The sequence below is a fragment of the Chiloscyllium plagiosum genome, unplaced genomic scaffold (assembly GCF_037043375.1).
Source record: "Chiloscyllium plagiosum isolate Xiang-an unplaced genomic scaffold, Cpla_swu_hap1 HiC_scaffold_4, whole genome shotgun sequence".
Classification (NCBI taxonomy): domain Eukaryota; kingdom Metazoa; phylum Chordata; class Chondrichthyes; order Orectolobiformes; family Hemiscylliidae; genus Chiloscyllium; species Chiloscyllium plagiosum.
The window spans coordinates 19,941,874-19,956,468 of NW_028270142.1; the positions used below are offsets into that span (position 1 = coordinate 19,941,874).

General features: G+C 38.2%; 1 protein-coding gene across 6 annotated transcripts in view; it reads right to left on the bottom strand.

The window, feature by feature from the left end:
* Positions 1–492: 492 nt before the first annotated feature.
* LOC122549360 (lethal(3)malignant brain tumor-like protein 4) overlaps positions 493–14,595 on the bottom strand; it is a 312,681-nt gene continuing 298,578 nt past the window's right edge. For 5 of the 6 annotated variants that reach the window (XM_043689041.2, XM_087986018.1, XM_087986019.1 and 2 more), the window contains 2 exons: positions 10,319–10,381; positions 493–3,832 (listed from right to left, as the gene is read on the bottom strand). In XM_043689041.2, coding sequence (XP_043544976.2) covers positions 3,698–3,832; positions 10,319–10,381 — 198 coding nt within the window. In that variant the 3' untranslated portion in view covers positions 493–3,697. The remainder of the gene's footprint in view (positions 3,833–10,318; positions 10,382–14,595) is intronic. The other variant, XM_087986020.1, reaches the window with a different exon arrangement.

The window sequence follows — 14,595 nt, forward strand, 5'->3', positions numbered from 1 at the left end:
CTTCAGAGATTGCCAGTTGTTTTAATGGGGTTGCAGTAATGCATGTTTGGGGGACACAAATATTTGATCAGAACAACAAATATGCAACTACCAATACAAGAAGAATAGATGGTAATGATTTGAGACTGGTTTGTAATGAGGATAGATTGACATTCTGCCACATCAAACTCTGGAAGACCATTTGTGATCAAATCTTTAAGTCTGATTTAGCACCAGGACAAGCATATTTAAACAAGATGGCTGAGTTGTTTAGAGAACTGTGTAGTGAGATATAGAAACTATATGGTTCCAGTACTGGCCTAAGCTAGCTGATTTGGTGTTATGGTAGGGTTTTATAAATGGTGTCAGTGACTCTGGACAGATAGGAAATCAGCTATTTTTCCCTCTTTGAATTTCTTTGTTTCAACAGAAAATAATGAAGAATTTTGTCGAGACACTGGGTGGGAAAAAAGCATGAGATCCACTTGTGATAACTTTTTGGATAAAGTAACTTGGTGATATTCAATGTTTCACAACATAAAGCATGGACACTTGGTTGAAGTGCCAAATGGTGGTGCTCTAGCATGAGTCAGCACTTTGAGGAGAAGATATGCAAGAAAAGACTTAAATGCCCCCAATCTTCTCGAGATTTCTCAGAGAATCTCAGGAGGAACAGCTTCAACAGCTGTTTGTCATTTCACTGATGATTTCCCTGGTGGCCTCTCAAAGTAATGGAAGAAGACTAGAACAACTCAGTGGAATCTGGGGCTGAAATCTTTGTTTGCTTAGATACATAAACTGAAGTCCGATACATTGCATATTGATTCCATTGAACTATCCTTGTGTTTTGCATGATCAGTTGAAGCTAGTAAATGATGAAAGGAGATAAGAGCATCATACAAAGTCTGAACATAACAGAACTTTTATTTTAAAAATTTGCAAGCTCACTTTGAGAAAACATCACAGTTAAAAATAGTATCCAATTGAAGGTAACGTACAGCATGCCAGAATATAATAAATTATTTTTAAGCATTCCCTGTAACACAGTTATCTTCGTCAATAATGTATTGTCAACATTTAAGTGTAATTTACAAACACTGTATTACAAATATAACAAACTCTTTCCATGAACTGAGAAGTTTTGGACTTACTCGTACACTACACGTATTAAAATGTATGGCTCTGTGTTCACTGGGAAAAATTTGATTTATTAATAACAATTTTATTCAACAACAGTATAAAAGGCATTCAATGCCATTTTTCCATCTCCTACTAACCATGAATTTGAAGCATTTGAGGTTTCTTTGTTGAAGCCTTTATTGTCAGCACCAATACTGAAGGGTAATATATAGTGACTGGTGATGTTAAAGCAGAAGTATTCTAATGTTATTACATCAACTATATATTAAATAAACTTTTCAAAGATGTTCTCTGTCACTAACAAAAAACTCCATAGGTGTAAACTCTAGTAATAATTACTTTGTATTTGTAAGTGATGTTTACTGATTTAAGTAGCAGATCTATTATTTGACTTCTATACTCATCCCATTTCCTGATGTAGCTAAAAAGTAAGAATTGTCTCAAATCCCACAAACTTTTAAAAATTATTCTTCAAGTTGCCAAATTCCACAACAAATGTCAAGGCACAAATTCTGAGTTAGAGAAATAACTTTCTGTTCTAGATGATGCAACAGCAGAAAACTTACAAAACCTTTTTATTAAGAATCACACCTTTTTTTTTAAAACAATCAAAAACATTAAAAATGAATTTTCCACAAAAATAGATGCTACTGTTCAAACTGGTCTATTATTTTTACTTATTCCAACTTCTTATTTTGAAAAAGTACAAAATCAAACCTATCCATTAAGCTTCTTTTACCTCAGCTCTTTCATGAAGTCCTACTTAGTTCTGAATAATTTAAACAAAAATGATAATAATGTTGGTTGTGTTATACATCATGAGCTATTAACAAATAAAAACTGAGGCTAGCTGAAGGAGAGGTTGTGTAGTTGATTTGTGATCTAGAAAACCACAAATATACCAGAGTTTTGTATGCACCATATTGCATTCCTGCTCTAAGATTTTTTGTTTTAAATTACTGTTCCATCTCGGTAAGATAATTTTCAGTTTATGATACCATTAATTTTAATAATAAACAGACCCTAACCCATATAGACAATGTGTACATTACTTATACAATACATAATAAAACACCATGTACATCAGAAAACCTTTTTAAAGGAAAGTACAACATTTTGGATCAGATTGTGCAAACATAAGTAACAAACATCAACTGCAATGTACTCTTAATTACACTAAAAACCGTATACAAATAGCAAAGCTCTACAACTTGATAATACAAATCAAAATGTAACCACTGCAAAAAAGCAAGCAACATGCTAGTGTAGTATGTTTCCATACCTTCAAAACACAAGTCCCTAAAACAAAATCCACTTTTTATTGAATCACGGCTTATTTGGAGCACCTATTATTTACAAAACTGGTGCACTTTGTTCCTTGAGGATAAGCTTTCAATACTTTAGGAATTCTTCACAGAAAGATTATGAAAACAATGATAAAGCTCCATGCAACAGTAGAGAACAGCAGAGGTTCAGAATATATGAATGTTGTGGTATATACACAGAGTCTCTGCAATATTGCTTTCTTCTACAGATATGAATTGGAGGTGTAAGGAGGATGCAAGCTGCTGTTCTACTGAAAATTATTTGTATCACACAGACAATATGTGTGATTAAGCAGTTAATTCTTGCATTATCTTGTCAGGTTGATTTATTAGACAATGCATTCAACAGCATTTTGCTGTATTTTTGGTTTGTGCATAATTCACAGTTATGTTTGAAGTCAAGATTTTAAATTGTGTTTGTGTATGTGGAAAAGAATGGCTTGCATATATATTGCAGAAGAGGTTGCAAGATTTTTTGCACTATTCTGTTAATGTGGCTGCTCCTTGTTTTCTACTAGAAAGACATGACGCTGTGTAAAACTGGTCCATTGTTAATATGGAAGGCTAATGTGCTCATCTAACAGCAAATTTCAGTATCCTTCCTCATTTGATCATATGTAGCAGCACACTGCAAAAAGATTTGACCTCAAAATATGAACTGTGGAATAATCCATTATATTTGCAAATGTAATTTCACCACCTAAACATATCCAAAGATGAAGGTAATAAAGGTAATTGAAAAACCTATAGGAATTATATCATATTTCAATACATATTTTAAAATGATTAACATTGTGCTCTGTTTGCAGATTATCTCTTGCCTTGTTTTAAGCTCTGGGTAACATCCATATGTTAACACTGTTAAAGTGCATAATTCCATTTTATACTTTAAACCTGCTTTCTCACAGGTAGACAACTACTTTTGCCCAACTGTATTTTTAAATTATTTATGTTTAAGATTGTAATTTAATCTGAATTGTATGTGAAATATCTACACATCTACTGTACAAATGAAACTTGCAAATGTATCATCTACTACTACGGCTTAATGACTTCACCATATCTTATTGACAAACACTTGTAACTAAAAAGTCCTTTAATTCAACAATGTCTTCGAATATCTGCATATACCCTGTTAATCTTGCCGATAAATTATATACAGTTTAATGTGCCACTCATTACGAATCATTGTATTATTCATTGGCAGAAATGAATAGCATCACTTAACTACTGCCCTTTTTAATCCACAAAGTTTATTCCAAATTATCTTCAGAATTTTTAAACATCAGAATGGAATTGTAAATCTTCAGGGCTGGACCCAACTTGATGCTCATGATCTTAACTATGTCCACCTGTGTCAGCAAAAGAAATGCTTCTCCATCAATCTGCTGTAAAACAAAATAAATGGTCCTGGTGAAAACAATTTATGTACTTTAACTAAAACTAAAAGAAAGATAAATTCATTGTCAAGATATATAATGTTTGAACTATTATTTGTAAATATATCTTTAAAAGCCACATCTAATAACTACAAATAAATTACTTATAGAGGGACATTTTTGGTCTCCTCTTATGTGATGTGAGTTTGTACTATTGAAATCCTGCTGAAGGGCAATTTCCCTAACTAATACAAGCTTGGAAGAGTCAGCAGCAGATATTCCCAGTGCAGTCATGTTCAAGACTTGTGCATTATTAGTTGCATGATAGGTCAATTTCTGAACCCTGTGCTTGTATCACTGGATTGAAGCAAATAAATATTGTTTGTGAACTACATGTGTGGAAAAACATGGAAGAATGTTAGTAGTATTCTGCTAGCATAGCTGTGCCTTGTTTATGTGCATTGGAATTCTATTACCAGAAGGAGGAGATGCTCTTTGTAATGCTTACTTACTCTCAGCAGTAAGCAAAAATTTACTCATCTAATGGCACATTTCTGAAATGTTGGTCATAATTGTATGGAATAGTAAGATGTGCAAAAATTATCTAAATATTCAAATTATGGAATCAATAATCAACTATATTTGCAAAAGCAAATTTTACTACTTAAACATATCTGAAGTATGCTTATAGCTGTAATTAAAACCTTGATGAAATTGTAGCTTTTTTCAAAATATTTGTTCTCCAAAGTGGTGGTTAAATTATTGTGCTTTGTTTGCAGATTATCTCCTGCCATGCTCTAAGCTCTCTAGAAGCATCTGCTGCTGACTCTTCCAGACTTTCTTTTGGTTAGGCAAATTTCCCTCAATAGGATTTCAATAATACTAACTTGCGTCACTATCACACTTGCATCCCACGATTTCTCAAGGTCAGCCAACTTAAGTGTGATTGTGAGTCTCCTGTGCAGATATGACCAGGTCTTGCAAGCTGGAATATCAAGTGCAGGAATTCTTAAAGGGCTATTTATGCCATCTAAAATAGAACACTATGCAATGTGGAACTTGAAAATCACCCCTGTTGCAATGCAGAAAAGAAATAATGTCATAGGATAGTACACTTTTAAGAGATTGCTTGTGAATAATCAGTAAGAAAGCTGCCTTACTTGGAGCTGAAGCCACTCCTAAGATCTGCCCACAGTGTGTTTGGAAGGTGACAGTATGTGTGCAATCTCCAGAATTTTTAAGAACAAACCTGCGTAAGTTTAAAAATGTCAGGAATAACTCCAAGATGTAAAGATCTAGCATTTGCCTGTGCCAAGCAAGCATGTCACAAACTTTATTCCATTTAAGTACAATTTCACTAACACCGCATGTAAAAACCTCTGGAAACTTTCAGGGCTTTTACAAAGTCACAAGCATTGTCATAAGACAGACTTTGCAAACACTACTGAGCTCTACAATTCCTGTTGCACAGAAATCCTGCAAAGTATGTTCACAGAGCATGTGTCCAAAAAAAAGGCATCTCATTAACTTTCATAAGTTGAACTGGAGGGTGAACACTTGCCTGCCACTGTATCCCATCTGCAAAATTCCATCTCGCTTTAGATGGTACTATTTCACCAACATGAGAAACAACTTTCCAAGGGAGTGTGTTGCAATTTCTGGTCTTTACCTCTGTTGTAGCATACTTGGAAAAATCTTCCTATTATTGGAGTAAGTTGTAAAGGCAAAAGTGAGGACTGCAGATGCTGGAAACCAGAGTTTAGATCAGCGTGGTGCTGGAAAAGCACAGCAGATCAGGCAGCATCCGAGGAGCAGGAAAACTGACGTTTCGGGCAAAAGCCCCCCATCAGGTTTCCTGATGAAGGGCTTTTGCCCGAAACATCGATTTTCCTGCTCTTTATAAGTTGTATAGGCATTGAGTTCAATGTGTTTTTAGAGGCATTTACTTTAGCATATTATTGGAGGCCAACAGATCCCCCCCTTCATTCTTCACTTAGTCCTTTTCTGTGTTACTCGTGAGATCCATCAGAAAGTCACCAAAGTGACCTTTACTTGTGCAGATATTGATGGTAATTTTCCTGTTAGCTTTGAGAGATATTTGCTAAAGATGGGTATCCTTTCTCGGAGAAGTGCTAATAAGTCATTTCATGTGACTATATGACATTAGAACGGAACCAGGTAATTCAATCCATTAGGTCTCTGCCATTCAGAGAAATTATGGTTGATCTGATAATCCTCAACTCCACTTTCCTTGGTAGCCCTCGATTTCTTTCCTAATTAAAAACCTTTTTCTATCAACCTTGAATCTACTTATTGACGCAGCCTCAACAGCCTTCTGTGGTAAAGAATTCCATAGAATTACTACCCTCTGAGAAGAAACTCCCCTAAATTAATTTAAGAAGTTTACAGACTACAAAAAGAATTCGATTAGGTCTCGTTTTTCCTATTCAATTTATTACTGGGTAATTAAACCCTTATACTAAAATTATTCTTAATTGGGTTTTTATAATCGTGGATGCAGAAGTCAATGAACTTCCCAGGCTCAATCATTTCTTTAGTAAAATCAAACGTATAACTGGAGTCCAATCATCTCTCAAAAATTTCCATTTTATATTATGCACATTAAACAGTTAACCTCATATTATCATGAAAACACACTGAATTACTTTGAGCAATACATAATTATTTTTACAAATAATTAAGGTAAGTGGGAAACAGCCTGTGGTGATTTTAGTTTCATTTGCATTTTTATTTACTTTTGTAAAGGCATGGAAGGGCACAGTTCTAGTGGGTGCTCTTCGGTATGTTGCTTAAATGGGGATCATTCGTATGTGCACCTTTTTAGTGAGTAATGGCACTCACTTGATTACTGAGGCCATTCAGCAACTATCTCACAATAAAGAATGGTAACTAATGTCCTTTCACTGTGGTCAGGCTAATTGTAACACTTCTACCAAGGTCTTGATTATGTTCATTAGGGACCATGGATTGAACTTGGATCTGTTCCTAACCTGTATAGTTGCTTAAACACACTGAAGTAATTTTGTCTTGTAGACTACATAGTAACATGGTTAAAACAAATAGGCCACAGATTCAAGCCTGATAACTGAGCATAACTCATTTTCTGTTCTGTCCAAGAAAATAAAAGCATTCCAAGCAATCCACTGGAAGTAACTATTACCATTACCCTTTGTACAACAACTCTGCAGAATATACTGACCATCCATTAGAGAATTCTAATAGGAGAAAATCTGGAGTTTCAACCACTGGTGGACAATCTGCCAGATGCCAGTTTACTGTATAAAGGGAGGTGATATTAATTGGTTACTGAAGGTGCCTTCAGTATTTTTAATGGGACACAGAATGATTGTTGGATGGCTATCATGTTCTACTGAATACTATATTGGTTATCTTACTATACAGGCATGAAATGTAGTTACATTTTAGAAGAAGAAAATTGCTTTGAAATGAGAAATTTTGGGCAAAAAACAATATTAACTTTTGGTATTTGGAAAGTCTACTTCTGTTTACCAAATTCCTAATCCATTGCCATGTCTAATGCCACAAACCATAATGGACTTAAAGTTAAATCACATGCTAAATCCAGTGATCTTAATTGCACGAGGCATTTGTATGTTAACACACCTCCTCCTATTCATTTCAGTTCTCTCTTTCTGCTTTCTTTCCTAAAGCTTCTATATTTCCTTCCATAAATGAGTGCACTAAACCACTGTTAATACATTCTGAATAACTTATACACAACTATGACATGTGGCATCATAACAGCTCAAAGTATACTGACTCAGAAAATCCATGTTAGAACATATACATCCCAGTCCAAACTTGTACTTAGGAAGCAGATTGTCATTGTCCCAACTGGATAGAAGTCAGGTAACTGAAGGTCACTTTGACAAAGTATCAAATGCTGCCATGATTTTCTGATATTCACTTGTGACGGTTTATTAATTGCTGCATGTGGTGATTTGTAAAATCTATCTTTCCATTTCTTAATTAAAAGATCAGAGACTTTCTCTATTTTGTAATCATACATTTATATTTTTGAGCACTAGAACTTTTTAGTTCCTTCATTTAGATTTCCAAGTGTTGTTTCCACTGGTTTAAGCCTCAGCATTATAGTGATGTGATGTAATTTGATTACCAACTGTAAACACTGCTTAAAGTGAAAGTGCAATTAGAAAAAAGTCACATGTTAAAAAGACGCACTCTTTTTTAACTTCCTGATCTTTCATGAATCACAAAGAGTCCCAGAGGAATGGAAAGTGGAAAGTGGAAGACACCCATGTTTAAGAAAGGAGGGACACAAAAAAAACCCGCAGATGCTGGAATCCAAAGTAGACAGACAGGGACTGGAAGAACACAGCAAGCCAGGCAGCATTGGGGGTGGAGAAGTCGACGTTTTGGGTGTAACCCTTCTTCAGGATTGAGGGTGGGTGTAGGGGGAGCTGCAGATAAAGGGAGTGGCGGGAGCAGGGTAGTGAAATGGGGATAGGCAAAGACAGGTAGAGGGTACAACCTGGTTGGTCAATGGGTAGAATGAATCCAGTTGGTGGCAGGGAGCAGTGGAAGGGAGTGGGAGTGGGAGGGGGAGGGGCTGGGAAGGGAGTCGGGGGGGATGGGAAGGGAGGTTATTTGAAATTGGGAGGTCAAAAACATTGAGTTCTCCAATTTCAAATTGGAAATTCATTCCTCCCATTGACCAACTATCACCTATTGACTTCACCTTTCCCCACTTCACCACCTTGCCCTCCCCACACCCCCCTTTATCTGCAGCTTCCCCCTATACCCAACCCCAGTCCTGAAGAAGGGTTACACCCGAAACATCGACTTCTCCACCTCCTGTTACTGCCTAGCTTGCTCTATTCTTCCAGCCTCCTGCCTGTCTATGAACAAAGCAGAAGACAGAAAACTATAGGCTGGTTAGCCTGACCTCGATTGTTGGTAAGATTTGAGAGTTCATTATTAAGACAAGATTGTGGAGTACTTGGAAGTGCATGGTAAAATAGGGCTGACTCAGCATGGCTTTGTCAAGGGGAGGTCATGCCTGACAGATCTCTTTGAATTCGTTGATGAAGGAAAGAGCAAGTTAGACAAAGGAGAGCCAGTGGACATGATCTATATGGATTTCCAGAAGGCTTTTGACAAGGTGCCACAAAGGAAGCGACTAAATAAGAACCCATGGTGTTGGGGGCAAGGTACTGGCATGCAAAGAGGATTGGCTGATTGGCAAAAGGGAGAGAGTGGGAATAAAAGGTTCTTTTTCAGTGACTTGTTGAATTCTGCAGAGGTCTTTTTGGGATCATAACTATTCACATTAAATGTTAATGATCTGGATGAAGGAACTGAAAGCAATGTTGCTAAGTTTGCAGATGACACAGAGATAGATGGAGGGACTGGCAGTGTTGAGAAGCCGGATACTTAGAATGGCTAGGATAGTGGGCAAAGCAGCAGATTTAAAATAACTTAGGAAAATGTGAGATTACGCACTTTGGTCGGAAGGATAGAAGTGCAGACTATTTTCAAAATGGGGAAAGGTTTTGGAAATATGAAACACAAGGGGACTTGAGAATCCTGGTTTAGGATTCTCTTCAGGTTATCATACAGGTTCAGTTGGCAGTTAGGAAGGAAAATACAATGTTTGCATTTCAAGAGAACTAGAATACAAGTGCAGAAATGTACTCCTAAAGCTGTTTAAGGGTCTGGTCAGACCGCATTTGGAAAATTGCGAGCAGTTTTGAGCCTCGTATCTAAGGAAGGATGTGCTGGCTTTGGTGGGGGTCCAGAGGAGGTTTACAAGAATGATTCTGGGAATAAAGGTCTATTCATAAGAGGAGCCCTTCATCCCTGAACTCATTCTTGTAAATCTCCTCTGGACCCCCTCCAAGGCCAGCACATTCTTTCTTAGATACTGAGGCGGGGATTGGGAACCTGATTGAAACAATAGAATACTGAGAGTTTAACAGACCATACGTGGAGAAGATGTTTGCACTAGTAGGAGAGACTAAGATCAAGGGCACAGCCTCAGAACAAAGGGATGACGCTTCAGAACTGAGACGAAGAGGAATTTCTTCAGCCAAAGGTAGTTAATTTGTGGATCACATTGCCACAGAGGGCTATGGAGGCCAAATATTTGAGTGTACTTAATACATAGGTTCTTGATTTACAAGGGGATGAAGAATTATGGGGAGAAGGCAGGAGAATGGGGTTGAGAAACATATCAGCGGAGCAGACTTGATGGGCTGAATGGCTTAATTCTGCTCCTATATCCTGTGGTCATAAGGTTTACACCTTTTTTTTTATAATTAATTCCTTACATTAGAAAGTTAATCAAAAAAGTATCATCCTGGCCCATGCTGGAACTTTGCTTCAGTGTTACAATAGCTATGCCTGCTCAATGTACTACATTCTGATCCAATAATTGTTAGATGATTTATATTCGGTGAAACTCCAAGAGATGGGGGTTACTTTGTTTCTTACCTCTTCCTTAAAGATTTTTGCCTGTTCCTCGCAACCAGGGAGTGTCTGAACAAAGTTTGCGACCTGAAATAACAATAAAGAACCCATTTTGAGATACATGACAGAGATTGGTTTTATACAGTACCGTTCAATGTGCTACAGAAGACTTAAAGTCAATTTGGTAGACTGGTTAGCAAGATTAGATCACATGGAATACAGGGAGAAATAGACATTTGGATACGGAATTGGCTCAGAGGTAGAAGACAGAGGGTGGTGATGGAGGGTTGCTTTTCATACTGGAGACCTGTGACCGATGGTGTGCCACAAGGATTGGCGCTGGGACCACTGCTTTTAGTCTTTTAAATAAATGATTTGGATGTGAACATAAGAGGCATGTTTGCAGATGACTCCTAAATTGTAGGTGTAGTGAAGAATGTTACCTCTGAGTACAAAGGGATCTTGATCAGATGGGCCAATGGGCTGAGGAGTAGCAGATGGAGTTTAATTTAGATAAGTGTGTGGTGCTACATTTGGAAGGGCAAATCAGGACAGGACCTGTACACTTAATGGTAAGGTCCTAGAGAATGTTACTGAACAAAGAGGCCTCGGAGTGCGGGTTCATATTTCCTTTGAAGTGGAGTCGCAGGTAGACAAGATAGTGAAGAAGGCATTTGGTATGCTTGCCTTTATTGGTCAGTGCATTGAGTATAAGAGTTGGGAGGTTATGTTGCAGTTGAACAGGACATTAGTTAGGCCACTATTGGAATATTGTGTGCAATTCTGGTCTCCCTGCTATAGGAAGGATGTTGTGAAACTTGAAAATGTTCAGAAAAGATTTACAAGGATGTTGCCAGGGTTGGAGTGTTTGAGCTATAGGGAGAAGCTGATTAGACTGGGGCTATTTTCCCTGGAGTGTCAAATGCTGAGGGGTGACCTTATAGAGGATTATGAAATCATGAGGGGCAAGGATAGGGTAAATAGACAAGGTCTTTTCTCCAGGATATGGGAGTCCAAAACTCGAGGGCATAGGTTTAGGGTGAGAGGGGAAAGATATAAAAGGGGCCTAAGGGGTGACTTTTTCATGGAGAGGATGGTGCGTGAATGGAATGAGCTGCCAGAGGAAGTGGTGGAGGTGGATACAATTACAAAATTTAAAAGGCATCTGGATGAGTATATGAATAGGAATGGTTTAGAGGGATATGGGCCAAATACTGGCAAATGGGACTGGATTAATTTAGGATATCTGGCCTGCATGGAGGAGCTGGACCGAAGGGCCTGTTTCCAGTGTTGTACGGCTCTATGACTATAAGTACATTTAAAGTGTAGTCACTGTTGCAATCTAGAAAATGTGGCAGCCAATATATATGCAACAAAGACCCACATTGACAAGGGCCATATAATCTGTCATTATTTCTGAACACTGGGAAGAAAAAGAAAGTGCTCTTCTTTCTCAAAGTCATGCCAAAGATCACTTAAACCCAACAGAGAAGGCAGGCATGATTTACTACCTCATCCAAAAGATATACGCAATCTAAGTGCAGTATTTTCTCACTGGTGTGTCACACTAAATTTTATGCTCAAGTGTTTATAGTGGAACGTACTGACAAACCTTCTGGTTCAGAGGCAAAGCTGATACCAAAGAACAACAGCAAACACTCTCAGGAAGATAGGATATATGTCAGCCTTTTCTATCCTGGTGCCAGAAAGCCAGCTTGGTAATGTGTGCAGTTAAATAGATATGGCCTTGAATATTGTGCTACCCCTACAGTTCCCGTTGTTTCATAGAGAATGTGCTGAACATGGCATCAGTCTCTGTCCTAATGTACTTGTGAACCGCAGGTTGACTAATGCTGCTGATAACTCCTGCCAGTTTGGAAAACACCAAAGGCAAATATGTTTTGAGTTGTCCGATTTTAATTGATCCTCCTGTGTGCTTCGGGACCCTGACACTGGGCGAGAAAAGTAAGTTCCAAGGTCACACTTGACATCAGCAGGACCAAGTTTTGTTACTTTACTGTAATGGTCTCCTAACTGCCTACATAAGACCATAAGACATAGGAGTGGAAGTAAGGCCATTCGACCCATCGAGTCCGCTCCGCCATTCAATCATGGCTGATGCGCATTTCAGCTCCACTTACCAGCGTTCTCCCCGTAGCCCTGAATTCCTCTAGACAACAAGAATCTATCAATCTCGGCCTTGAAGACATTTAGCGTCCCGGCTTCCACTGCACTCCGTGGCAATGAATTCCACAGGCCCACCACTCTCTGGTTGAAGAAATGTCTCCGCATTTCTGTTCTGAAATGACCCCTTCTAATTCTAAGGCTGTGTCCACGGGTCCTAGTCTCCTCGTTTAACGGAAACAATTTCCTAGCATCCACCTTTTCCAAGCCATGTATTATTTTGTACGTCTCTATTAAGTCTCCCCTTAATCTTCTAAACTCCAATGAATACAATCCCAGTATCCTCAGCCGTTCCTCATATGTTAGACCTGTCATTCCAGGGATCATCCGTGTGAATCTCCGCTGGACACGTTCCAGTGCCAGTATGTCCTTCCTGAGGTGTGGGGACCAAAACTGGACACAGTACTCCAAATGGGGCCTTATTGCTTATTGTTCAATTAAAGATAGTAGGCAGACGTCTGAAGCTGCTGGACCCATCTATTGCTATCCAAATGAAGGCAGAGACATCAGCTCAATGACCTCTCACGGTCGGGAATTGGCTGTAAGACCTGGCTCTTAGTTGGGCCTTTAATTGTCCAAAATAGCTGCAGTGACTTGGCAGTCAGCCAAACCATGTGGTAGTGAATATTTGGGAAAACATTACTGTGGCAGGGCTGCATGCCAATGAATCTTCCTGCTATTTAACTGGAGTACTGATCCCCAATCCACCAGCTGGAGGCTGAGAAATTCTAACATCTGAGATGATGGTATGGAATGATGGAAAGAGAAGTCATTGCAAGTGCTTCTCTGGCTATAACTTCTCGATAAGAATGAATCAGAGTACAGTCACACCCAATTTTTCAAAATAACTCAGCACCAGCAGCTGTTTTCATCAAAGTAGACAAATTGCCCAGCTAGATCTTTAAACCGACGTGGGTGAGTGAAAATCAACTTTATCTGTGTGGAAAAAAAATTGGAGTTTTTTTTATTATTTGTCTCAGACCAGTTTAAGTACAATAAAAAAAAACCCATTTAAAGCTCAAAAAACCTGGCTGTTTGACTTTTGTCCTCACGGTATCTATACCCTTAGCAAAAAGCCTCTTGTGGTCAACTGAGGGGTGGGGAAAGAAAGGAACTATTCAACCCTACCTAATTTTGGTCAGAACACAAACTTACTAAGGATATTTGCCTTCCCTAAAAGCATGGCTCCAGTTCTGGACCTGCCAAAGGTGATTCATGTTAGTTCAAAAATGTTAACTATTATAATACACTAGAAACCTCTGCCTATATCTTTTGAATTCACATACGAACAACATAAATCTAAAGTGCTTTATTACCAGTTGACACTAGCCTCCTACAATTATAGGATCTGCTTTGCAAAGTCAGAATGTTTCAGTCAGGCCATGATGTTAATTTCATTTGGAGGCTGAGCTAGAATTTTTGCCATTTTCAAGCCAAGAAAGAAAAGTCTGTAAAAAGCAAAGAACCAGCATGCCCCATATCACAATGGGCTCTGGCAATTTTCTACCATTTCTTTCTTTATAGCAGATCAGCAGAGTGCATGAATTCCAGTCCAAATATCTTTTCAATTTTTAAAAACCAAAGCATCTGGTTGTCTACTGATAGCAGTTTGGGATTTGATGTCAGTAGCCGGTTCACTCAAGTTTTAACCTTTAGGTGTCAATGTGTGAATCAACAACAACTTAAATTTATACTTTAATGTAATGAAATATCCCAACACATTTTGCAATGAGTATTATAAAACAAAGCCACTGAAGATGATATTAGGTCAGATTACAGTCAGGTTGATCAAAGAGCTGTCTTAAAGGAGGAAGAGGTGGTGATGTATTGGAGGGTCTTCCAGGGCTTTGAGCTAAGGAAATTAAAGGCACAACCACAAATCATTTTAGTAATTCAAACTGGAGATACACCAGAGGACAGAATTGGATGACAGCAGATATTTCAACAATGTTCTGGGACTGTAGGCTGTAACTGAGGTCAAATAGTGTGCTCCTGGAGGGATTTCTAAACAAGAATGTGGATTTTAAAATTAAGACACATGTTGACCAGCATCCTGTCGTAGAGGTCAATAAAATCAGAGATGACAGGGGATGGGACTTGCTGAGAGTTAAAACACG